The sequence below is a fragment of the Durio zibethinus genome, chromosome 12, assembly GCF_047325235.1.
Source record: "Durio zibethinus cultivar Kanyao isolate XHJ-2024 chromosome 12, ASM4732523v1, whole genome shotgun sequence".
Taxonomy (NCBI): domain Eukaryota; kingdom Viridiplantae; phylum Streptophyta; class Magnoliopsida; order Malvales; family Malvaceae; genus Durio; species Durio zibethinus.
In genome coordinates this window covers 18,510,336-18,536,069 of record NC_143173.1, presented here as the reverse complement: position 1 = coordinate 18,536,069, position 25,734 = coordinate 18,510,336, and the positions used below count along the sequence as shown (strand labels likewise).

The window sequence follows — 25,734 nt, the reverse complement described above, 5'->3', positions numbered from 1 at the left end:
TAGATAACTATATGCATTAATGGACCTAAATTTTAGGTTCATAATTTAAACAATTTTAGAAAATTATTCATTGCATAACATTGGAATTTTCGACTATAATCTCATTTAATGATTTCGAAGGCAACAATCTGTTCAAATTGCCTGAAGGCAAGGATAGGAATAAGAAAAGCCTTTGAGGCTTCGAATTTCGAATCAGGTACCAGTTAAAAAACTTATAAGTCATAGATTTGGGCTGTCATATTTGAATCAGGCTTGATGAATGCTATATATATGAAGCAAACAATGAAACAACTTATATTTGAGATCAACGATCCACACTCCTGCAATAAGCCAAAAGATTTTAGTAGTAAATAGGTTCAGACATGGGAGGTCTCTAAAACCACCATTATTACGTAACAAAAGGCTCAGAGCAATTCTCATACAAACTGCTAAAGTTTGAACAGAAATCAGTGAGCATCCCCTATTACATTGAGACTCTTAGAACTGTCTGCAAACCGAAAATCAACCAGCTTTTCCTAAATCATAATTGAAAGTACTGCAATAGAATTGCTAGCATCACTTTGGCCGGCCTTCTTCCCGAGAAACACATCAGTAAGCACGGTCTTGGACTGCAAAGATGCCTTCAGCAATTTCACACCCTATTGCAGAAAGCAAGTTTAAGCCAATCTTTTATCATCAATTAAAGAGTGCCACATCCTAAAGTTTTCTAATTTCACGTGAAAAATAACACCTCGGATAATTAAAAAGAAACAATATCACAAATGATTTCATAATTATAATGAAAGCTGCATGTCAATCACATGTCATCATTGGAAACTAATAATTTTAAGAGTATAATGGATGGATATCATATTAGTTAATAATTTATAATTCATATATCATATTAGAGATTTTTAAAATTAAGGTAACGTATTAAATATTTTACCATAGTTCATAGTTAGTAACGCATTCAAGATATTAACCCTACTTAAAATTAAGGCAACAAAAGAAATGGGGTAATTTCTTACCTCATCCGCCCCTATATTAATCACTTTCTCTTCAAGAACCCCTACATCCTTGATATTGAACTTGTTGAGTAAAGTGATACAAGAAATAGTTGACATAGGCCTTACAACCAGATCATCCATGATCATGTAAGTAATAACCCCTTTGACATAACCACCTTCATCACATGATGAAGCCTTCTTCGTTGGTGGATTGACAACGGTTGCGATTTGGCTCATAATATTGTTGCAGGAAGGACAAATGGAGTTCGAATCATTTGCCACATAGATACGACAGCCGCTATAATGGTAACTACTGCCACAGTTATAAATGTTGGTGGATGTTAGCGGTTGAATGTTTGGCAGCAAGGATGGTAAATTTGCAGCATAATCGGAAACTTTAGGCTTCAAAAGGGTGTCTTTATTCGTCATTGGCTGCAGGTAAGTATCGCTCAGATTTTCAAGGCTCTCGTAAAGGTTTCCGAGACAACCGACCATGTCTTGTTTGGTGAGAAGCCCTATGACAGTGCCAAGAGGCAATGACAGAATGTTGAACAGAAAATCAACAAAATCTTTCCCAGCTTCAGCAAACAGAACCCTTTGGCTTGTTGAGTCTACCAGAAGCTTCAAGCTAACAGTGGTGGAAGCCATTACAGGAGCACTGTTGTAAGAAGAACTGTCAGAGATCTTTACTACAATTACTGTCTTGTTAAATTTTGCGGAGTTTATGCTCTGTATTTAAAGCAACAAAGGACACAGATAGAGCAACCATTAGTTGCAAGGGATTCTTTCCACTACTTCCAAGTCACCTATATTTCCCTTTTTTTTTTTTTAACAAATGAGATCACGACCGAAGATAGGTAAGTGATGTCATCTTTAAAGGTAAATGCATGAACCATTAAAATAACACGACAAGTATAATTTTTAACTTTTCTATTTTCTTTTTCTTGTTTTTGATTTGGTGAAGAGAGATTCAAAACCTGCTCAAAGAGCAGAGGATAAATTCACCAACCATTGTGCAAACTTTTCAATTATCTTTCCTTGAAGAGATCAACTACCTCCAATAGCAGGAAATCAAAACATTGTTTAGACCCCAAGAATGAGGTTATAAGTAATGGTTTGAGGATTTGACATAAGCAAATAGGTTCCAGTTATACAATTGGACTGACATGTTTGAAATTTAATTTACAAAACCAAAACAAGTTAACGACAGAACCCATTATTTATATCAATTGAGGAGACACAACTGCAAGAGCACCAGACCACATCTCAGTTTGATACTTGCTGGTTTCAATGTTTAAAATGTGCTATTTCAAACCTGTGTTTGCAAATAATGAAATAATTTGAAAGTTTAAGTAAAAAAGAATTCACTAAATAGGTTTAGACTTCAAAGGACTCTAAAACCAGATAAAGATGGATAACAAGTTTCCCCAATTACATAACAAAAGACTCAAAGCAAGTCTGTCTGAACTGCTACAAGTATGAACTTTGACCATAGGCCAACAAACATCTACTCCTACACCAAGATTCTTACTGTCTGCAAATCTAAATCATACCAGCATTTCCCAAATCACATCACGACGGCAGTAAGCCCAGTGTCATAGACTTAAGGAGAAAATCCTGAATCTCACATCAAACATAAAAGAAAGGTCATTGGGATATAAAATGATTCACATTATCTCATACTTATAAGTCATCTTTTGTAGGACAAAATCCTGAAATCAAAAGTTTAAAACGGACGATACCTTATAAGGGTGTGAATTGTGACAGATAAGCTGATCTATGACACTGGATGAGTGAATACTCGGATCTTGGAGTCACGAGAGTCGAAGCTTAAGTGTTGACCCGTGACACATCCCGCCTTCATCGAACTTATTGAACAAATGGGACTTTTGTTTGAGTTGTACCATAAGTTTCAAGCTAACAATGGTGGAGGCCGTGACAAGTAAATAATTATATGAAAAAATATGAGACTTTATTGTTCAATTTTATAGTTCATTGGTATAATCAAGGATCATAGCGAAGTGAAAATGGCCCAAGCAAACACAAATTTTAATTTTGGTATTTCAAAATTTAACTGAAATTGATAGTTTAAAATTTTTAACTAAAATTGATAGGTCGTTCAAAAATTAACTGATATTGATAGGTCATTCAACAAGAAACAACCCTCCAAAAATAGAAATATGCCGCTAAGAGTAGTGAGCACACGGTACTCTTTAGTAAAAGGTGAAGGAATAATTCAGTTTCTGCTCACCACACAGCTCGGTGCTCTCTTCTTTTCATTTGCGATTTGATTTATAAAAGTAGGTTGAGGTTCACTTGTTTGTCTCTTGGGAATGTGGGGTTCTTAACTACTATTAGCTCTTCTAATTGTCCACTCTTCTGCCAAGCCACACACTTTTCTATCACATTTCCACTCATTTTTCATGCTTTATTTTATAAAATATGGTACCTTTAAACTTGTAGCATTTCTTTTTCTCCCTTATTGAAGTATTTCTTCCTCAAGTCATCATTTTCATAATTCAATTTGAATGTCATGAAAAGGAAAACTTCTTTGCTGGCTTAGCAAAGTTCAAATTCTTATAAAATATATAGTACTTTTTTTTTAACAAAAATATAGTTCATTTAAAAGTTAGGTTTTCTTTGCTTCTTTAACATAGTTAACCAATGAATTTAGGCTATGAAAAAGCCATAAACACAGGTATATTTTAGCAAGCAGCCATGTAATTTATTGATTAATAAACTTTTAGTTTTAATCATCAGAATTTAAATTTTGACATCTACAAACACCCAAAAAAAAAAAAAGAATATGGCAATCTTATAGAAGGATCAAGACCAAACTTATCCAAGTTACTATGGGCAAACATGAACTCATAAATGGCGGAATAATATCATCCATAAGAGAGGGACAAATCCATCCAGTTTTGGAAGCTAGCATTTGCCTTAAAAAGTTCACGTTAGAACCTGCCTTTGAAGAAAGTGTTAAATTGAACAGTTATGGGAATTGAAAAAAAAAAAAAGGGAAAAACCTCACAAAAGGGAAATTACTGTGTAACTATTTTGGCTGGAATTAGCTTTCAGTATTAAAAATAAAATTTATCTATTAATTGTGACCATTATGCCTTTTGGGTTTTCTCATAAATATTCGGATTAATTTGGGTTTACTTTGCATTTTGATTTTTTTATTTTAATAAAAATAATTTATATTTATTAATTATGATAATTGATTGAATTTTTTTGTTTTTTTTTTTTATCTTTTGATTGTCACCATTTTAAGGAGATACATATTCAATTGACTGTGTATTGTTTTTTTTTTCTTTTTGGCTTTACCTTTTTATTTTTTAAAAAATAATATTTATGTATTAATTGTGATAATTTATTGTTTTTTTTTTTGTTTTTACCTTTTCATTTTTCTAACCTTTAAAAATAATATTTATCTATTAATTGTAATAATTGATTGTTTCTTTTGGGTTTTTTGTCCTTTTTTTTTTTACAATTTTAAAGATAATATTCACTTATTAAAATTAGATTAATTGTGATCGCTAAACGTTTTTTTTTAGCTTTATTTGCCTTCTAATTCTTTTTATTTTAATAAAAATAATATCTATTTATCAATTATGATAATTGATTGTTATTTTTATCTTTCTTACCTTTTAATTTTTCATCATTTTAAAGAGATATATATTATATTAATTGTGTATTTCTTTCTGTCTTTTGGCTTTCAACAAACTTAGTGTGTGTGTATTTTAAACTCTTTGTTTATTTAATGAAATTTTCATACATTTACTTTAAAATATATAATAAATTTCATAACACAAATAAAAGATTCATAAACTTGCTAATGGATAGAGATATATATTTATAATAGTAGTCTTACAAATATAATAATAATTTAAAATATATGATATTTAAAATTTTATGCAAAAATATTCAATTTTTAATTTTAAATAATATATTAAAAATTTGATCTAACAACTTATGGATTAAAAGAATCTAGTTGAGTAATTAAAAAACATTTATAACATTAGAATATCGTATTCTTCTACATGGTTTATTTTTTTATTTGCTATAGATTAAATTTTGTTTAAGAAATTTTAGTGGATGTTGAAAATTACTAATATTACAATTTAACTCAAAAATTAATTAATTTCTAAAAGAATGAGATACAAACAAATTTAATAAAAAAATATAAGAGATTTAATAAATTAACTATACTTAGGCTTCGTTTGTTTTAGCGTAAAATCATTTCCAGAAGTTGTTTTTAGTGTTTTTTTGGTGTTTGGATATTCCAGTCAACAGAAAATAATTTCTGAGTCAAAGGTAATCAGTATAATTTTGGGGAAAGATGTTTTCCTCTTTTCTACTCTAGAAGACAATTTCCACAACTCATCTCCTTTGTCTTCTTTATGGAGATCCCTAAAAAAACAACCTAAAACCTTTACAAACATAACAGATTCACAACTCAATAGAATTTCCATAGTTTATCTCATTTATTGCCAACAACAACCAAAGCAAACCTAACAAATTTTGCTTTAAAAATTTTAGTGAAAAAAAAAAAACAGAAACTTAAAAAAGGACAATCAGACCCAATTTCTCAAAACCACAAACCCAAAAGCTGAAGCAACAAAACATAAAGAACACAGAAGTATTAAAAATGATTCTTGTCTTTGTTGCCAAAAGCAAACAGAGAGAGATGTTGGAGCTTTCTTCTTGCAATGAGGCAGACCGACTTATTGTAGGTTCGCCTTACCATTCGTGGTATAGTGCTCTCCATCCAGCAAACTTAATCTAACATCGATTCAAGCCATTGTATTGGGCCAGCAACAAGTCAGAATGGGTTCGGTCAAATCTGGGTATAAGAGTATGGCTGACGAGCTCTAATTGGGTAGCTTAACAGAAGATGGGTTAAATATTTCCAAACCCAATATCTTGAACCTTATTAAAAAAAATGAAAATTTGATCTTCAATAGTGAAGATGATGATGAAATATGTAGAGAAATACCTTGCATGCTTGATTTTGTTTTGGGAAAAACCAAAAATTTTCAACAGGAATTTTTAAAAGTAAGAAAATAAAAAAATTTAAAACATGCCCATAGATTCCTTATTCTTGCAAGAATAAGAAAGAAGAGTTGGCTTGGTGGGTTGTGGTGAATGGCAATAGGTAAGGGTGAGTCAGGTTTTTACTAATCTTAAATTTAATTCAATGTTATACTTATATTATCTGAATCCAATTCAATCCGATGACTTTTTTATTTTATTTATATCTAAACTCGACTCGATCCAATATTATATAAATTGTATCCGATTCAATTTAAAATTAATAAAATATTATTTTTAAGTATAAAATATTATTTTTTAATATAAATATAAAATTAAATAAATAATTAAATGTAATTATATATATATATATATATATCAAATCAAGTTGGGTTTATTTAAATTTTGACTTTAACTTTTTCTTACAATTATCCAATTGACTCAACATGAAACCTGATTTTCAAAAAAAAAATCAACACTAAAAAGTCAGATTGGGTCAAAACTCATCAATGGCAGGTTGAGTTACCATCTCTAGTGGTGGAGAGCGAAGAAAGAAGAAAAGTTAGCTTTGTAGACTACTACTTTGCGTTGGTTGCGGTTGGTTGTGGTGGAAATGGAAGAAGGAGATGTTATTGCTTCTAAAACAATCCAAACAATGAAAAATTAATTCTTTTCTGAAAAATATCTTTATGAAAAAACTTTTTATTTTCTTAAAGTTGTTTTTTGTTTATTAAATAGAGCCTTAAATAATGTGAAAATATAAGAAATTTATTATTCAATTATTAAATTTATTTATCTTTCAAAAGAAAAACAATTTCTTTAACGAAAGTATCAATCTCATAACAAAGAATTCATTATTTAATTATTAAATTTATTTATCTTTAAAAAAAGTCGCTTTAATGAAAATATCAATCTCATGAGAAAAAGGAAATCAATAGTTTCAGAGTACTTTTTCACTCAAAGTTTTGTTTTATTCTAAATAAAACTATGATATTTAAATGATGAAATTTTTGAATTTGATATTAAATATCTAGCATTCATTTGACTTCAAATTTATTTAATAGAAAAATTTTCAACCTTTCTTTTTTAGTTATATGTGTTGTAGACACCCAATTGGGTCCGGCCCAGATCAATTGGGCCTGGCCCAAATGGGTAAGCCCAATTCAATTTTATCTTGTATTTTTTTTTCTCTTTTCTTCTTCTTTTGTATTTTATGTATTGTATTATTTATTATTATTATTATGTATTAATATATGTATATATTTATTTATTTATTTTTTGTTAATATTTATGTGTATTTTATTATTTATGTATATATATATTTTTATCTTTTTTATTTTATTCATTTTTGTATTTTTACTTATCTAATTATATATCTGATATATTTTTTTATTATTATTTATCCTATAATATCTGCTGATTTATCTTCTCTAATTATCTAGTTTTTTATTTTATTTGATTTTGATTTTGGAGGGCTGAGATTGAAGGCTGAAGAATCCCATTGGAAATGGGAATTCAATCAGAAGAGTCCAGTGGGATTCAAAGATTGAATTCCCGTCCAAGGAGGAATTGGGATTGATCAGGAACTCCTGATCAATCCCTATAAAAGGGACTCTGGAACAGAATGCAAGACACACAGAAAACAGTAAGCAAAGCTACTGATTTGAGAGAAAAGGAGGCGTATAGGAAGCTAGGAAAAGTTTAGGAGTGTTCTGGGAGTGAGAAAAAATTTTTAGAGATTTTTGGCGAAAAATTTTTCTGGAAATTTTTGGGAAATTTCCAGATTCCGGCGAAAATTCCGGCGAAATTTGAATTTTCCGACAACAATTCCGGCGAACTTTGAAGTTTCCGACGACCAGCCCAGTTTCCGACGAAGAATCCCAGAAACCGGCGATCTTTCGGCCAACTTCCGACGGAATTTCCTGATTCCGGCGAAAATTTCTAGAATCCGGCACCGGTGTTCTTCAGTTTCTAGAGAGAAGGGAGAGAAAAGGAAGAAGAGAGAGAGAGGGGGAGGAGCGTTCTGCCGAAAAACGGAGGAAGGTGCCTTTTATACCCTCCCAAAACGACGTCGTTTTGGGCTTTAAGTTAACTAGGGGATCCGCACGTTTTGCCGAACCCGACCCGACCCGGGCGTCGACCCGCTTTTTGACCCGCGCGTGCCAGCCCCCTCCGAGCCGAGCCGAGCCTCCAAGCCGCTCCCCCGAGCCGTTTTCTCTTCCTTGAGCCGAGCCGAGCCGCGATCCGAGCCGCTCCAGGTTTTTTTTTTTTTTTTTTTTCTCTTTGAATTTTTTTTATTTCTTTGTTTATTTGTTTATTTTATTTTTTATTTATTAGATTATGTTTATGTAATATTCTTTTTATTTATTTTTTATTTTCTTTAAATAAAAATAAAAAATTCCAAAAAAAAATATTTTTAGGGAAAAGTTGAAAGTATCAATTTTCCTTAGAAATAAATTTCCAAAAAATATTTTTAGGGAAAAGTTGAAAGTATCAATTTTTCTTAAAAGAAAAATAAATTTCCAAAAAAAATATTTTTAGGGAAAAGTTGAAAGTATCAATTTTCCTTAGAAATAAATTTCCAAAAACTATTTTTGGGGAAGAGTTGAAAGTATCAATTTTCCTCAGAAATAAATTTCAAAAAAAAAATATTTTTAGGGAAAAGTTGAAAGTATCAATTTTCCTTGAAAATCAAAATTTCAAAAAAATATTTTTTGGGGAAAAGTTGAAAGTATCAATTTTCCTTGAAAATCGAAATTTCCAAAAAAATATTTTTGGGGAAAAGTTGAAAGTATCAATTTTCCCTAAAAAAAAAATCATTCTTTCCTTCCTTTCTATCTTAATTTTGATTTTATTTTTTTTCTTTTAAATAATCCGACGACGGAGCCTCTGCAAGTGAAACAGTAGTTCTTTCTTGCATACTCCTGAGGTGAGGGAATTTTCTCAATTTTCTGCTAAAAGTATTAGAGTCAATTGAGAATAATTTCCAATAACTAATTACTTGGTAAAATTTTAAGGCTTTTTGGATAACACAAGTTTAAGCTGGTACCATCTTTTGATGGGCGTTGTGAGGGTGCTATAACCTTCCTCACACGTAACCGAACTCCCGAACCTTGTTCTGGTTAGCAGACCTGAACCTATTCTTTTAGGGACCCTTAAACTTAGGTGTTCCCTGAAAGGACAGATTCCTTAGGTGGCCAATCGCACCTAGATAAAAAAGATTGGTGGCGACTCCCTAAAAGTCAATGTCTAGCGATAGATCCCCGGATCTAGACGTTATGACAGCTTGGCGACTCCGCTGGGGACTTTGAGAGTCAGGCCAGCAAATAATTTGTGTTATCCAAAAGCCTAATAAAATTGAACCATTTTTGTATATATGTGTTATTATTCATTCCTGTTTATTTATCTTGTTAATTATGTCATTCATGTGCATGTGCATAACATGAGCTCTATACCCGAGCTCCGTCCCTCTAGGAGGGAGTAAAGTACCTATTGCTTTCGTGAGGTCTAATGCCTCCGCAGTGGCTAGCGAAATACTCCCACTCAAATTGAACCTTTTTCGCTTGTAGCCTGTAATGGGTGAGGATTAGGGTGCCTTACTAGTTTGTGATGGACAAGGATGTAAGGAACAATTTGAGGACCTTTAGACTTTGACCTTAAACCACATATAGTGAACCTTAAAAGTGCCTACACCTAAGATAGAGCCCTTTCTACCCAATGATAGATATGCCCTGGAATTAGGACACAAAAGGGTGTTTGTCTAATCATTTTGATTGTTTAACTTTGTGTGTTATTTTTATTATATGTAACATTATGCATCAGCATCACTTTCGTTTCATCCACGGAACTAACTATGTTGTTTGTCTGATTGTATGCATCTGTATTCTTTTCATGATCATGTTTCAACACAATCATTTGCATTCATTTCATACTAGATTTCATTCAAAAAATGTACATTTCATTTGTGTATCAAAGCATCATACATAAGGTACAGCATAACATTTCTAATCATAAGTATGGTACTCAAGGTCCGAGGATAGCTCCATCTAGCGAAAACCTTGCTCATCCATACAACATAAGATCCAGAGCAAGGCAAATGGAGGAGGAAAGTTCTCATAGATTTGAAAAGCTAGAAAAAGCTCAGGAGAAGATTGAAAATGAACTTAGCAAAATTCTGGAGGCTCTCAATAATATGAATAAAAGAAAAGGAGTTGAAGGAAGTACAAGCCAGCAAGAAGTGGCTGACCTATTGTACCCTCCAGGTTTTGGCCCACCTCAAGCCCAGTCTGCCCAAGAGGTCCCACCACAACATTTTGCATATCCAACATGTCCTGGAATGCCATCAGCTTTCAACCCAGGGCAGTATAATAGCTATATAAATCCTGTCTTCACTGAAAAGGTAGCAGAACCAATTCCTGATCTAGAAAAGAAGGAGAAGGAAAAGATAAGGGTGGAAGCTGAGGAAAGCTCTAAAATTAGCATGCTAGAGCAGAGGCTACGGGCTGTGGAAGGATTTAGCTATTATGGGTCAGTTGATGCTGCTGGGCTCTACCTAGTTCCTGATGTGGTTATCCCCTACAAATTTAAAGTATCGAAATTTGAAAAATATGATGGTACAAAGTGTCCTAAAACCCACATCACCATGTATTGCAGGAAGATGGCAGCTCATGCACATGATGAAAAATTCTTGATGCATGTCTTCCAGGATAGTCTTACTGGTTTTGCTGCCAGGTGGTATGTTCAGTTGGATAGAACCCACATTCGCTCCTGGAGCGATATGGCTCATGACTTTATCAGCCAATATCGACACATCATCGATTTGGCCCCTGATCGTTTATCTTTGCAAAATCTGGAGAAAAAGTCAAATGAGTCTTTTAAAGAATACGCCCAGAGATGGAGGGATATAGCTTCACAGGTACAACCTTCACTGACAGAGAAAGAGACCACAGTGCTGTTTGTTAGCACTTTAAAGCCTCCCTATTATGAAAAGATGATAGGGAATGCAACAAAGAATTTTGCTGACAATGTAATCTCTGGAAAAATTATTGAAAGTGCCATAAAAAATGGCAAGTTGAGAGGTGGAGAAACCAAGAAGACATCAGAAAAGAAAGAAGCTGAAGCTCAAGCTGTGAGCTTTGATAGACAACAATTCGGGGGTTATCAACCCTATCCATCCCAAGGTTACTCTCCATACTATCCTGCTGTGAATAATGCCTCATCCTACCCCTACCAGCTAGCCCCACAACCATCTTATTCATCCACTTACCGCCTTAACATTCAAGCTCCTGTAAGAACCCAAATTCGTCCTACTCACCCAACAAGTGGCTCACGAGAACAACGGACTACTCGAGAAAAACCTGTATTTGATCCAATCCCTATGACTTATACAGAGTTATATCGAGAACTCTATAATAGCCACTTGATTGCCCCCAGCCATGTGGAACCACTTAAACCACCCTATCCAAAGTGGTATGATCCTACAGCCCGTTGTGACTATCATTATGGAATTACTGGCCATTCTACTGAAAATTGCACTGCTTTAAAGTATAAGGTGCAACGGTTGATCAATGATGGAATGGTAAGTTTTGATCAAGGAAAAGCAACAGCACCTAATGTTAGTGTATTGAGCGAAAGTCAAGAACAGAAAGGATCCGGAGATTCACAATGAATTAAGGGGCAAGATGTCAATGGAGATAAGGCTGGTTGAAGGTTTCTTCTGTCATTTTGGGATTTCTTTTCAAAAATGTTAGATTTTTTTTGCAATATGACTTCACTTGTTATCATTTTAATAAAGGCAAGTCAATGCATTTCATTATATTTTTCTCTTTCACTTGACCATTACTCCATGCTTTGTTACCTTTCATAACTTTATACTCCCTTTCTTAGAGTTCAGATGATGAATATTTAGACAATGATAACAATAATTCTGGGATTTAATTTTGAGAACTCATCCACGTCAATGTGAAGAGATGATTTGAGCAAAAAGTAAGCTGTTACTGAAGGTGAAATAGATATGTCTTGAAGGTGTGCAATCTTTTATACAAGTTCATGAGCTTTGTTCAATAGATGATGTTCAAGAAAGGTATTCACAATTGAGATGAAAAATGGCCATCTTTCTTTTACCATTTGAAAAACCATTTATTGTTACCCCTTTGAGCTTATCATTTTTTTTTTGAAGAACCCCAACCAAGGATCACCCTCTACACTGGAGGGTAAATTTTGAAAAAAAAAGAAAAAACACCACAAAAGGTCTCAAAAATGGAAAGAGAAAGAAAAGCAAAAGAAAAATAAAAGCCACATATGACTTGGGGCAAAGTAATGAGAATCCTTTGTGTGAGGAAAAAAAATAGTGAAACGATGTGGGGCAAAATGCCAAGCTGCATCAAATGATCCTTCGGTTTTGAACCTTTTTAATACATGTTTTAAGCCTATTATATCCATTTTTTTATGACCCTTCACCTTGACCTACATTACAACCTTGAAAAGTCCATTTGGATCAAGTGTGAATACTTAACTTGAATGATCATATGTTAAACGAAGGCATGCTCATGATGAAGCAATGGAATCATGCTACATTACCTTAAAAGTTTGATGTATGAAGGATGTCAATAATAGGTGAAGAATGAGAAAAAAAAAAGATGATGAAAAAAAAAATAGAAAAAGAAAAAGAAAGAAAGAGAAAAAAATGAGAAAATGAAAAAATAAAAAAAGAGATTCAAATTGAAAACCTGAAAGGGTGATTTTGGTACCAAAAAAAAAAAAAGATCCAGGTCAAATGGCTCACATGAATGAAAGATCAAAGACATCTGAAGATCCCTCAAAGACTGGGGCAGAGTTCGCCAAGCTCAAGATGACTTCAACAGTAAATGGAATGAGTTTTTGAAAAAGAATCCTAGATTAATGTTGAAAATTGTCTGAATATTCATCATTTGGACATACCATTCACCTCAATGACATCCAATTTATTTCCTTTCCCATTTATTTTCTACCAAAATAGATCTTCATTGATTATCTTTACCATAGTTCACTTTCTGTTCCCTTATTGTTACACCCTTAGAATGAATTGAGAAAATGCTCGATTGCATTGTACTTGTCAAGATTTGAAATGATAATGAATGAATGAATATGTGCTTAAAAGAGTCTTGCATTCATTTGAAAAGAAATCTAAGATGATGGTGGAGACAAAATGAAGAAATGGTAGAAACCTAGAGGAGATGATTTAGAAGGATATATGATGTGATCAAATGAAGAAATGGGGCAGTGATACAATCAAGTGATGAGTACGAGGATGAATTGGTCGATATGACTTGCAAGTTGTGATTGAATGATGAAGACAAAATCTATTTTGGAAAGGTTAATGCTGAGACACCTATGAGTAATGACCCAGTGATGGTGGATGAAACTTGTTTTGAAATTTGTTAGTGCTGAGAAATTCATTGAATGATGGTCAAGTGATGATCGATTGATGAAGCTTATTCCAAAGTATTGAAAAACAGAACAAGGAAGAATCTGAGCGGAAGAGACAATTAAGAGCTACACTGATTCGATCCTAGAAGAGCAGTGTAATTGGATCCTTGAGGGATCAAAGGGCTTGACACCCAAGAAAGAAAAGAGCTTGAGAAACTTGAGTACCATACATTGAACAGGAATTGATTGACCAACATTTGCATAGCATGCATTAAAAATCATGCACATTGCATAGCATACACTACTTTCAGAAAAGTATAGTGTACAAATTCAAGAAGCAGGGGTGTTCCAACATCCCACATGGAAAAGACAGGTATGAAAAGACTTTGCAAGTTTGAGAAGAAACTTGTCAGGTAAGTTCCTAATCCTTGAAATAGGATGTCTCTTGGTATCAGGATTGATTTATAAGACCTTTGGGTATAATCTCCTAAAATCCCTTCAAACACAACTTTCAACTCCTTCGGACATGATTGTCTAGGAGTATTTACTTTTTCAAAGTTCGTTGCCTCTGTTTAAAGGAGCAATTTACTTTTTCAAAGTCGTGGTACCTCTGTTTAGAGGAGCAATTTACTTTTCAAAGTTCGTTGCCTCTGTTTAGAGGAGCAATTTACTTTTCAAAGTTCGTTGCCTCTGTTTAGAGGAGCAATTTACTTTTCAAAGTCGTGGTGCCTCTGTTTAGAGGAGCAATTTACTTTTCAAAGTTCGGTGCCTCTGTTTAGAGGAGCAATTTACTTTTCCAAAGTTCGTTGCCTCTGTTTAGAGGAGCAATTTACTTTTCAAAGTTCGTTGCCTCTGTTTAGAGGAGCAATTTACTTTTCAAAGTCGTGGTGCCTCTGTTTAGAGGAGCAATTTATTTTTCAAAGTTCGTTGCCTCTGTTTAGAGGAGCAATTTACTTTTCCAAGTTCGTTGCCTCTGTTTAGAGGAGCAATTTACTTTCCAAAGTCGTGGTACCTCTGTTTAGAGGAGTAATTTACTTTCCAAAAGTCGTGGTTCCTCTATTTAGAGGAGCTTTGGTAAAAAAAAAAAACAAAAAAAAAACAAAAAAACCAAAAAATGTTGAGTTGAGTCTTGATTGGGTGTCTACGTCTTTGCGCAATTTCGGTTTCACAGAAAATGTGCAAAGAGGGGCAGCTGTAGACACCCAATTGGGTCCGGCCCAGATCAATTGGGCCTGGCCCAAATGGGTAAGCCCAATTCAATTTTATCTTGTATTTTTTTTTCTCTTTTCTTCTTCTTTTGTATTTTATGTATTGTATTATTTATTATTATTATTATGTATTAATATATGTATATATTTATTTATTTATTTTTTGTTAATATTTATGTGTATTTTATTATTTATGTATATATATATTTTTTTATCTTTTTTATTTTATTCATTTTTGTATTTTTACTTATCTAATTATATATCTGATATATTTTTTTATTATTATTTATCCTATAATATCTGCTGATTTATCTTCTCTAATTATCTAGTTTTTTATTTTATTTGATTTTGATTTTGGAGGGCTGAGATTGAAGGCTGAAGAATCCCATTGGAAATGGGAATTCAATCAGAAGAGTCCAGTGGGATTCAAAGATTGAATTCCCGTCCAAGGAGGAATTGGGATTGATCAGGAACTCCTGATCAATCCCTATAAAAGGGACTCTGGAACAGAATGCAAGACACACAGAAAACAGTAAGCAAAGCTACTGATTTGAGAGAAAATGAGGCGTATAGGAAGCTAGGAAAAGTTTAGGAGTGTTCTGGGAGTGAGAAAAAATTTTTAGAGATTTTTGGCGAAAAATTTTTCTGGAAATTTTTGGGAAATTTCCAGATTCCGATGAAAATTCCGGCGAAATTTGAATTTTCCGACAACAATTTCGGCGAACATTGAAGTTTTCGACGACCAGCCCAGTTTCCGACGAAGAATCCCAGAAACTGGCGATCTTCCGGCCAACTTCCGACGAAATTTCCTGATTCCGGCGAAAATTTTCAGAATCCGACACCGGTGTTCTTCAGTTTCTAGAGAGAAGGGAGAGAAAAAGGAAGAAGAGAGAGAGAGGGGGAGGAGCGTTTTGTCGAAAAACGAAGGAAGGTGCCTTTTATACCCTCCCAAAACGACGTCGTTTTGGGCTTTAAGTTAACTAGGGGATCCGCGCGTTTTGCCGAACCCGACCCGACCCAGGCATCGACCCGCTTTCTGACCCGCTCGTGCCAGCCCCCTCCGAGCCGAGCCAAGCCTCCAAGCCGCTCCCCCGAGCCGTTTTCTCTTCCTTGAGCCGAGCCGAGCCGCTCCAGGTTTTTTTTTTTTTTTTTTTTTTCTTTGTTTATTTGTTTATTTTATTTTTTATTTATTAGATTATGTTTATGTAATATTCTTTTTATTTATTTTTTATTTTCTTTAAATAAAAATAAAAAATTCCAAAAAAAAATATTTTTAGGGAAAAGTTGAAAGTATCAATTTTCCTTAGAAATAAATTTCCAAAAAATATTTTTAGGGAAAAGTTGAAAGTATCAATTTTTCTTAAAAGAAAAATAAATTTCCAAAAAAAATATTTTTAGGGAAAAGTTGAAAGTATCAATTTTCCTTAAAAATAAATTTCCAAAAAATATTTTTGGGGAAGAGTTGAAAGTATCAATTTTCCTCAGAAATAAATTTCAAAAAAAAAAAATTTTTAGGGAAAAGTTGAAAGTATCAATTTTCCTTGAAAATCAAAATTTCAAAAAAATATTTTTTGGGGAAAAGTTGAAAGTATCAATTTTCCTTGAAAATCGAAATTTCCAAAAAAATATTTTTGGGGAAAAGTTGAAAGTATCAATTTTCCCTACAAAAAAAAATCATTCTTTCCTTCCTTTCTATCTTAATTTTGATTTTATTTTTTTTTTTTAAATAATCCGACGACGGAGCCTCTGCAAGTGAAACAGTAGTTCTTTCTTGCATACTCCTGAGGTGAGGGAATTTTCTCAATTTTCTGCTAAAAGTATTAGAGTCAATTGAGAATAATTTCCAACAACTAATTACTTGGTAAAATTTTAAGGCTTTTTGGATAACACAAGTTTAAGCTGGTACCATCTTTTGATGGGCGTTGTGAGGGTGCTATAACCTTCCTCACACGTAACCGAACTCCCGAACCTTGTTCTGGTTAGCAGACCTGAACCTATTTTTTTAGGGACCCTTAAACTTAGGTGTTCCCTGAAAGGACAGATTCCTTAGGTGGCCAATCGCACCTAGATAAAAAAGATTGGTGGCGACTCCCTAAAAGTCAATGTCTAGCGATAGATCCCCGGATCTAGACGTTATGACATGTGTTTCTATTATAAATGAAATTTTATATGAAAATATATGGTTCAAACTTAAGTTTTAAATCATGGATGTGGAGAAAATGTAAACAAAAACAAAATACTTTTTGCTAATTAATAAAAACATAAATTGCTTAGGAAAGTAAGGCTTTACACTTGATTTTAGGCCCACTAATTAATGTTACAGTTAAAAAAAATTATTCTTATTAGCAAATTCAAAATATTCTTTTGATAAAAATTAAATCGAGAAAGAAATATAAAAAAGTTAATAAATTTAGTTTGGTTTCAAGAATGGGTTTTATGAATTAGCATTAAATCTCAAAAATTGATACAAGTTCACATATATTTATAATATTAATATTTTTTTCATATCCTTTTTTTATATTTTTTAAAGTAAGAATTAAAATAAAAATTCTATTATTATAAGTTATCACTTTATTTTGTATTTTCAACTATGAGTGTGAATGAAAAAAAAAAGAACTATTTAAAATGTTTTGAGAAAAATTGATATACAAATTAAATATGAAAATAAATTTAATTAACTATGAGATTTTTGAAATTAACATTAAACCCTTAGAATCCAATCGAGTTTATATGTATTTATATATATTTAATATAAATATTATCCACCTTTTGTTTTGCTTATAAAAGTATTTTACCATATAAATCATCATTATAACCCCTATTTTAATTAAAAAAATGCATAAAATGAGAAATAAAAACATTTATTAATCAAGTTAAGATATTGTCTTATAGATAGTAAATTGCAAAGAATATGTAAAAAATAGATAAAATTTATTACAAGTTTTATAGGATTTATCAATGTTATATTAAATCCCTTAGCATCTATTCAAATTCATATGTTGTATGAAAACTTTTTCATAGTTTTTATGTGTATTTTATGTCTTTAAAAGAGAAAATTATACAAAAATTCTATTATTAAATCTTTCCTTGACGCTCATGTTTTAAGCAAAAATTGTACAAAAAAAAATAAATATTTATTTTTATTAATCAAGTATTATTTTGATAAAAATATTAAATTTAAAAATAGTAAAATAAATAAATTCAATTGTAAGATTTATGAACCCTATATGTATTTAATATTAACATTTTTACTTTTTTTTTTATGTACGTTTATGCTATTTAAAAGTAAAAATCTACAAAAATTTTTTTTTTTATTATAATTAAACCATTACCACTCAATGCCCTTGTTTAATGAAAGAATATTGTGAAATGAAAAAAAAAATTATAAATATTTTAACTAAATATTTTGGTGTAATTTTCTTTTATCTAGCAAATATTATCCTTTTATTATAAAAATTAGGAGGAAAAAGTGTTATAGAGATAGAGAAACCAAAGCTCTATATTTAAAGCAACCAAGGATACAGATAGAGCAACCGTGAATTGCCAGGGATTCTTTCCACTACTTCCAAGTCTGGTGTATTTCTTTTCTTTCTTTTTTTTTAACAAATGAGATCTCAACTTAGGATAGGTAAGTGATTGTAAGTATTGAAATTTGAATACCAAAGTCCTTAGATGTAATCTTTTAAGGTAAATGTATGAACCATTAAACTAACACAACAAGTATAATTTTTAGATTACTTATAAGCTATACTATGGCCTAATTTTTTAATTTTTCTATTTTCCTTTTCCTGTTTTTTATTTGGGGAAGGGAGATTCGAAACCTGCTGAGAGAGCAGAGGATAAATTCACCAACCATTGTGCAAACTTTTTAATCATCTTTCCTTGAAGAGATCTGCTACCTCCAATAGCAGGAAATCAAAACATTGTCTAGACCACAAGAATGAGGTTATAAGTAATGGTTTGAGGATTTGATATAACCAAATATGTTCCAGTTATACAGTTGGACTGACATGCTAGAAATTTAATTTAGAAAACCAAAACAAGTTAACGACAGAACCCATTCTTTATATCAATTGAAGAGACACAATTGCCACAGCACCTGACCACTTCTCAGTTTGATACTTGCTGGTTTCAATCCTGTTTTGCAAATGTTGAAATAATTTGAAAGTTTAAGTCAAAAAGAATTCACTAAATAGGTTTAAACTTCAAAGGACTCTAAACCAGATAAAGATAGGTAACAAGATCCCCAATTACATAACAAAAGGCTGAAAGCAAGTCTGTCTGAACTGCTACATGTATGAACTTTGAACATAGACCAACAAGCATCTACTCCTACACTAAAATTCTTACTGTCTGCAAATCTAAATCATACCAGCATTTCTTAAATCACATCTGCAACAGCAGTAAGCACCGCCTTGACATTGAACTTGTTGAACAACTGGGATTTTTGTTTGAGTTGTACCATAAGTTTCAAGCTAAAAATGTGGAAGCCATGACAAGAAACATCGTTGTATGAAAAAAGAAAAGGGACTTTTTCGTTCAATTTTGCATCTTACATTATTTTATAGTCCCTTGACAGTAATCAAGGTTCATAGGAAAGTGACAATGGCCCGAGAAAATACTACTTTATACTTAGATATTTCAAAACTTTTAACTAAAATTCATAGGCTGTTCAACGAGGAACAACCTTCCAAGAATAGGTGTATGACGCCAAAATCGGTAAGCACACGGTATTCTTTAGTAAAAGGCGAAATAATAGTTCGCTTTGTACTTACCGCAAGGCTCCGTGCTCTATTCCTTCTATTAGTCATTTTATTTATAGAAGGAGGTTGAGGTTCACTTGTTTGTCTCTTGGAATGTGGGGTTCTGTTCTACTCTTAGCTCATGCAATTGTCCACTCTTCTGCCAAGCCACACACTTTGCTATCACATTTTCTCGCATTTTTCATGCTTTTTTTTTTAATAAACTTTAAACTTGTAGCATTTCTTTTTCCCCGTTATTGAAGTATTTCTGCCTCAAGTCATCATTTTCATCATTGAATTTGAATGTGATGAAAAGGGTTGTCGAAAAACTTCTTTGCTAGTTTAGCCAAGTTCAAATCCTTAAAAAATATATACTACTTTCTTTTTAAACAAAAATTATAGTTCATTTAAACGCTAGGTTTTCGTTGCTTCTTTAACATAGTTAACCAATGGATTTAGGCTATGAAAAAGTCATAAACACAGGTATAGTTTAGCAAGCAGCCATGTAATCTATTGATTAAGTGCTAAACTTTTAGTTTTAATAATCGAAACTTAAATTTTGATATCTTCAAATACCAAAAAAAAAATTTTAGGCCATGACAATCTTACGGAAGGATCAAGACCAAACTTAGACAAGTAACTGATGGGCAAATATGAACTCATAAATGGCAGAATAATATCATCTATAAGCAAAAAAAAGGGAGCACACCATCCAGTTTTGGAATCCAGCATTTGCCTTGGAAAGTTCACGTTAGAACCTGCTTTTGCAGAAAGTTTTAAATTGAACAGTTATGGGAATTGAAAAAATAAATAAATAAATAAACCCAACAGAAGGGAAATTACTGTCTATCTATTTTTGGCTAGAATTAGCTTTCAATATTAAAAATAATATTTATCTATTAATTGTGATAATTATGGTTTTTGGATTTTTTCATAAATATTCATTTATTTAAAATTAGATTAATTGGGTTTACTTTGCATTTTGATTTTTAATTTTAATAAAAATAATTTACATTTATTAATTATGATAATTGATTTTTTTTTTATCTTTGGATTGTCACTATTTTAAGGAGATATATATTAAATTGATTGCGTATTGTTTTTTTTTTTCCTTTTGGCTTTATCTTTTCAATTTTTAAAAATAATATTTATCTATTAATTGTAATAATTTATTGTTTATTTTTTTGGTTTTTATCTTTTCATTTTTCTCACCTTTAAAAATAATATTTATCTATTAATTATAATAATTGATCGTCTCTTTTGGGATTTTTGTCTTTTAGTATTTTTACCATTTTAAAGATAGTATTCACTTATTTAAAATTAAATTAATTGTGATCGCTAAATGTATTTTTTGAGCTTTATTTGCCTTCTGATTCTTTTTATTTTAATAAAAATAATATCTATTTATTAATTATGATAATTGATTGTGTATTTTTATTTTTCTTACCTTTGTATTTTTTATCATTTTAAAAAAATATGTATTATTAATTGTGTATCTTTATTTGTCCTTTGGCTTTTAACATGCTTAGAAATTTATTTAACTATATGTGTGTGTGTGTTTGTATATATATTTTTAAACACTTTGTTTATTTAATGAAATTTCCATATATTTACTTTAATAGATACAATAAATTTCATAACACAAATAAAACAATTCATAAACTTACTCACAGATAGAGAAATATATTTACAATAGTAGTCCCATAAATATAAATTTTATTATAACAATTTATTTAATATATGGTATTTAAAATTTTGTGTTGATATATTAAAATTTTAATTTCAACTAATATATTAAAAAATTGATCTTGCAACACATGGGTTAAAAAAATCTAGTTGAGTAATAAAAAACATTTATAACATTAGAATATTAATAAAAGTATTCTTCTACACGGTATATATTTTTATTTGCTACAAACTAAATTTTGTTTAAGAAATTCTAGTGGATGTTGGAAATTACCAATACTGCAATTTAACTCAAAGATTGATTAATTTCTAGAAGAATGAGATACAAATAAATTTAAAAATATATATAAGAGATTTAATAAATTAACTATACTTAAAATAACATAAATAGGTTAATCCTGTTTATGTTATTTAATCCTGTTTTGCAAATAAAGAAATAATTTGAAAGTTTAAGTAAAAAAGAATTCACTAAATAGGTTTAGACTTCAAAGGACTCTAAAACTTGATAAAGATAGATAACAAGTTTCCCCAATTACATAGCAAAAGGCTCAAAGCAAGTCTGTCTGAACTGCTACAAGTATGAACTTTGAACGTAGACCAACAAGCATCTACTCCTACACTAAGATTCTTACTGTCTGCAAATCTAAATCATACCAGCATTTCCTAAATCACATCTACAACAGCGGTAAGCACCGTTTTGATATGAACTTGTTGAACAAATGGGACTTTTGTTTGAGTTTGACGTAAGTTTCAAGCTAACAATGGTGGAAGCCATGACTAGAAACATAGTTATATGAAAAAAAATAGGACTTTTTTGTTCAATTTGCATCTTATGTTGTTTTATAGTTCATTGGCCGTAATCAAGGATCATAGGGAAGTGACAATGGCCCAATCAAATACGAATTTTTACTGCAAAATTTTTAACTGAAATTAATATGCTGTTCAACGAGGAACAACCCTCTAAAGAATAGGTATATGCCCCTAAAAACAATTCATAAACTTGCTTACGGATAGAGAAATATATTTACAATAGTAGTCCCATAAATATAAATTTTATTATAACAATTTATTTAATATATGGTATTTAAAATTTTGTGTTGATATATTCAACCTTTAATTTCAAATAATATATTAAAAATTTGATCTTGCAACACATGGGTTAAAAGAATCCAGTTGAGTAATAAAAAACCATTTATAACATTAGAATATTAGTAAACGTATTCTTCTACATGGTATATATTTTTATTTGCGACAAACTAAATTTTGTTTAAGAAATTCTAGTGGATGTTGGAAATTACCAATACTGCAATTTAATTCAAAGATTAATTAATTTCTAGAAGAATGAGATACAAATAAATTTAAAAATATATAAGAGATTTAATAAATTAACTATACTTAAATAATGTAAAAAGGTAAGAAATTCATTATTCAATAATTTGATTTATTTATCTTTCAAAAGAGAAACAATCCCTTTAATGAAAGTATCAATCGCATGAGAAAGAATTCATTATTCAATTATTAGATTTATTTATTCTTCAAAAGGAAAATCAATCCCTTTAATGAAAGTATTAATTTCATGAGAAAGAAGATATCAACTCTTAAGAGTCAGAAAAGTTTCATAGAATACTTTTTTCACTCAGTATTTTATTTTATTCTAAATAAAACTATGATATTTAAATGATGAAATTTTTGAATTTGACATTAAATCTCTAATTTTAATTTGATTTCAAATTTATTTAATAGAAAAATTTTCAACTTTTCTTTTTTTAGTTGCATGTGTACCTTTATAAATGAAAATGAAATTTTATATGAAAATTTATAATTCAAACTTAAGTTCTAAGTCATAGATGTGGAGAAAAAATGTAAACAAAAATAATACTTTTTGCTAATTAATTAACATATAAATTACCTAGGAATGTAAGGCCTTGGGCTTGATTTTAGGCCCAATAATCAATGCGGCAATTAAAAAGAATTATTCTCATTGATAAATTTAAGATTTTTTTTTTATAAAATTAAATTGAGAAAGAAATATAAAAAGTTAATGAATTTAGTCTTGGTTTCAAGTGTGAGTTTTATGAATAAGCACTAAGCCTCAATAATTGATCCAAATTCACATATATTTGTTGTATTAATATTTTCATCAGTCCCATTTTGTATTTTTTTAAAGTAAAAATTCAAATAAAAGTTCAATTATTATAAGTTATTGTTCTAATTCTGTTTTTAGTGTGAATGAAAAAAATAAAAGAACTATTTAAGATGTTGTTTCGAGAAGAATTGATTTACAAATGAAGTGTGAAAGTAAATATATAAATTTAATTAATCATGAAATTTTTGAAATTAGCATTAAACCCCTAGAATTCAATCGAATTTATATATATGTGTACATATAAAATATAACATAATATAATATAATATAAACACTTTGTTTTGCTCATAAAAGTTGGTCACTATATAAATGATCATGCTAACCCCTATTTTAATTAAAAAATAGATGCATAAGATGAGAAATAAAAACATTTATTAATCAAGTTAAGATGTTGTTTTATGGCTAGTAAATTGCAAAGAATATGTAAAAAATAAATAAAATTTATTATGAGTTTTATAATATTTATCAATGTTATATTAAATCCCCTAACTTCTATTCAAATTCTTATGTTGTATGAACACTTTTCCAAATATTTTTCATGTGTATTTTATCTTTTTAGAAGAAAAAATTATATAAAAATTCTATTATTAAATCTTTCATTGAAGTCCAGGTTTTAAGCAATAATTGTACAAAAAAACAAATATATTCATTTTTTTAATCAAGTTAAGTTATTATTTTGATAAAATTATTAAATTTAAAATAAATAAATTTGGTCATAAGATTTATTAACCCTATATGTATTTAATATTAACATTTTTACTTTTTCTTTTTGTATGTTTGTGCCTTTTAAAAGCAAAAAATTATAAAAAAAAAATTTTGTTATTATAACTAAATCATTATCACTCAATGCCCTTGTTTAACAAAAGAATATAGCGAAATAAAGTAAAAATAACTATAAATATTTTAACTAAATATTTTGGTATAATTTTCTTCTATCTAACAAATTTCACCTTTTTATTATAAAAATTGGGAGAAAAAACTGTTATAAAGATAGAGCAATCAAAGCTCTATATTTAAACCAACCAAGGACACAAATACAGCAATCATGAGTTGTAAGGGAGGTTTTTTATTTTATAAATGAGATCACAACCTAGAATAAGTAAGTGATTGTGAGTATTGAAATTTGAATATATACCAAAGCTACTGAGGCTCATTTTTTAAGATAAATGCATAAACCATTAAAATAATAAGACGAGTGGTATAATTTTTAGATTACTTATAAGCTATACTATGGCCTAATATTTTAAACTTTTATATTTTTTTTTTCCCGTTTTTGATTTGGGGAAGGGAGATTCGAAACCTGCTGAAAGAGCAGAGGATGAATTCACCATCCATTGTGCAACCTTTTCAATCATCTTTCCTTGAAGAGATCTGCTACCTTCAATAGCCGGAAATCAGAACTTTGTTTAGACCCCAAGAATGAGGTTATAAGTAATGGCTTGAGGATTTGATATAACCAAATAGGTTCCAGTTATACAATTGGACTGACATGCTTGAAATTTAATTTACAAAACCAAAACAAGTTAAGGACAGAACCCATTATTTATATCAATTGAAGAGACACAATTGCAAGAACACCAGACCACTTCTCACTTTGATACTTGCTGGTTTCAATGCTGTTTTGCAAATGTTGAAATAATTTGAAATTTTAAGTCAAAAAGAATTCACTAAATAGGTTTAAACTTCAAAGGACTCTAAACCAGATAAATATAGACAATAAGTTTACCCAATTACATAACAAAAGGCTCAAAGCAAGTCTGTCTGAACTGCTACAAGTATGAACTTTGAACGTAGACCAACAAGCATCTACTCCTACACTAAGATTCTTACTGTCTGCAAATCTAAATCATACCAGCATTTCCTAAATCACATCTGCAACAGCAGTAAGCACCGCCTTGACATTGAACTTGTTGAACAAATGGGACTTTTGTTTGAGTTGTACCATAAGTTTCGAGTTAACAATGATTGAAGCCATGACTAGAAACATAGTTGTATGAAAAAGACATGAGACTTTTTGTTCAATTTTGCTTTTATAGTCCCTTGACAGTAATCAAAGTTCATAATGGCTCGACAAAATATGAAATTTTATTTGGGTATCTCAAAATTTTTAACTAAAATTGATAGGTTGTTCAACGAAGAACAGCCTTCCAAAAATAGGTGTATGCCGCTAAGAGCAGTTAGCACACGGTATTCTTTAGTAAAAGGCGAAAGAATAGTTCGCTCTGTGCTCACTGCACGGCTCCGTGTTCTATTCCTTCCATTAGTGATTTTATTTATAAAAGTAGGTTGACGTTCACTTGTTTGTCTCTTGGGAATGTGGGGTTCTGTTCTACTCTTAGTTATAGCAATTTTTCACTCTTCTGCCAAGCCACACAGTTTTGTAACACTTTTCCTCTCATATTTCATGCTTAATTTTATAAAATATGGTACCTTTAAAATTGTAACAGTTCGTTTTCTCCCTTATTGAAGTATTTCTGCCTCAAGTAATCATTTTCATCATTGAATTTGAATGTGATAAAAAGGGT

General features: G+C 30.6%; 1 protein-coding gene and 3 non-coding genes across 5 annotated transcripts; all 4 read right to left on the bottom strand.

Annotated features, from left to right (window-relative positions):
- Window positions 1–243: 243 nt before the first annotated feature.
- LOC111297708 (uncharacterized) lies at window positions 244–2,942 on the bottom strand. Of its 2 annotated transcripts, XM_089741676.1 has the most exons (4): window positions 2,729–2,942; window positions 2,540–2,603; window positions 1,008–1,644; window positions 244–638 (listed from the first exon to the last, which is right to left on the bottom strand). In XM_089741676.1, exons 3-4 carry the CDS (start codon window positions 1,632–1,634, stop codon window positions 516–518), a joined length of 750 nt encoding a protein of 249 aa, XP_089597802.1. In that variant the 5' UTR covers window positions 1,635–1,644; window positions 2,540–2,603; window positions 2,729–2,942; the 3' UTR covers window positions 244–515. The 2 variants fall into 2 exon arrangements, with proteins under 2 accessions (XP_089597802.1, XP_089597801.1); XM_089741675.1 differs by lacking the exons at window positions 2,540–2,603; window positions 2,729–2,942 and having other exon boundaries at window positions 371–638; window positions 1,008–1,704.
- A 186-nt stretch (window positions 2,943–3,128) lies between these two features.
- Window positions 3,129–3,247, bottom strand: LOC149515834 (U5 spliceosomal RNA). Its single transcript, XR_016326413.1, has one exon. It is a non-coding gene; the product is annotated as a U5 spliceosomal RNA (small nuclear RNA).
- Window positions 3,248–19,300: 16,053 nt separating this feature from the next.
- LOC149515833 (U5 spliceosomal RNA) lies at window positions 19,301–19,420 on the bottom strand. The gene has a single exon (XR_016326407.1). It is a non-coding gene; the product is annotated as a U5 spliceosomal RNA (small nuclear RNA).
- A 5,912-nt stretch (window positions 19,421–25,332) lies between these two features.
- LOC149515832 (U5 spliceosomal RNA) lies at window positions 25,333–25,450 on the bottom strand. The gene has a single exon (XR_016326399.1). It is a non-coding gene; the product is annotated as a U5 spliceosomal RNA (small nuclear RNA).
- Between the last annotated feature and the right edge of the window lie 284 nt (window positions 25,451–25,734).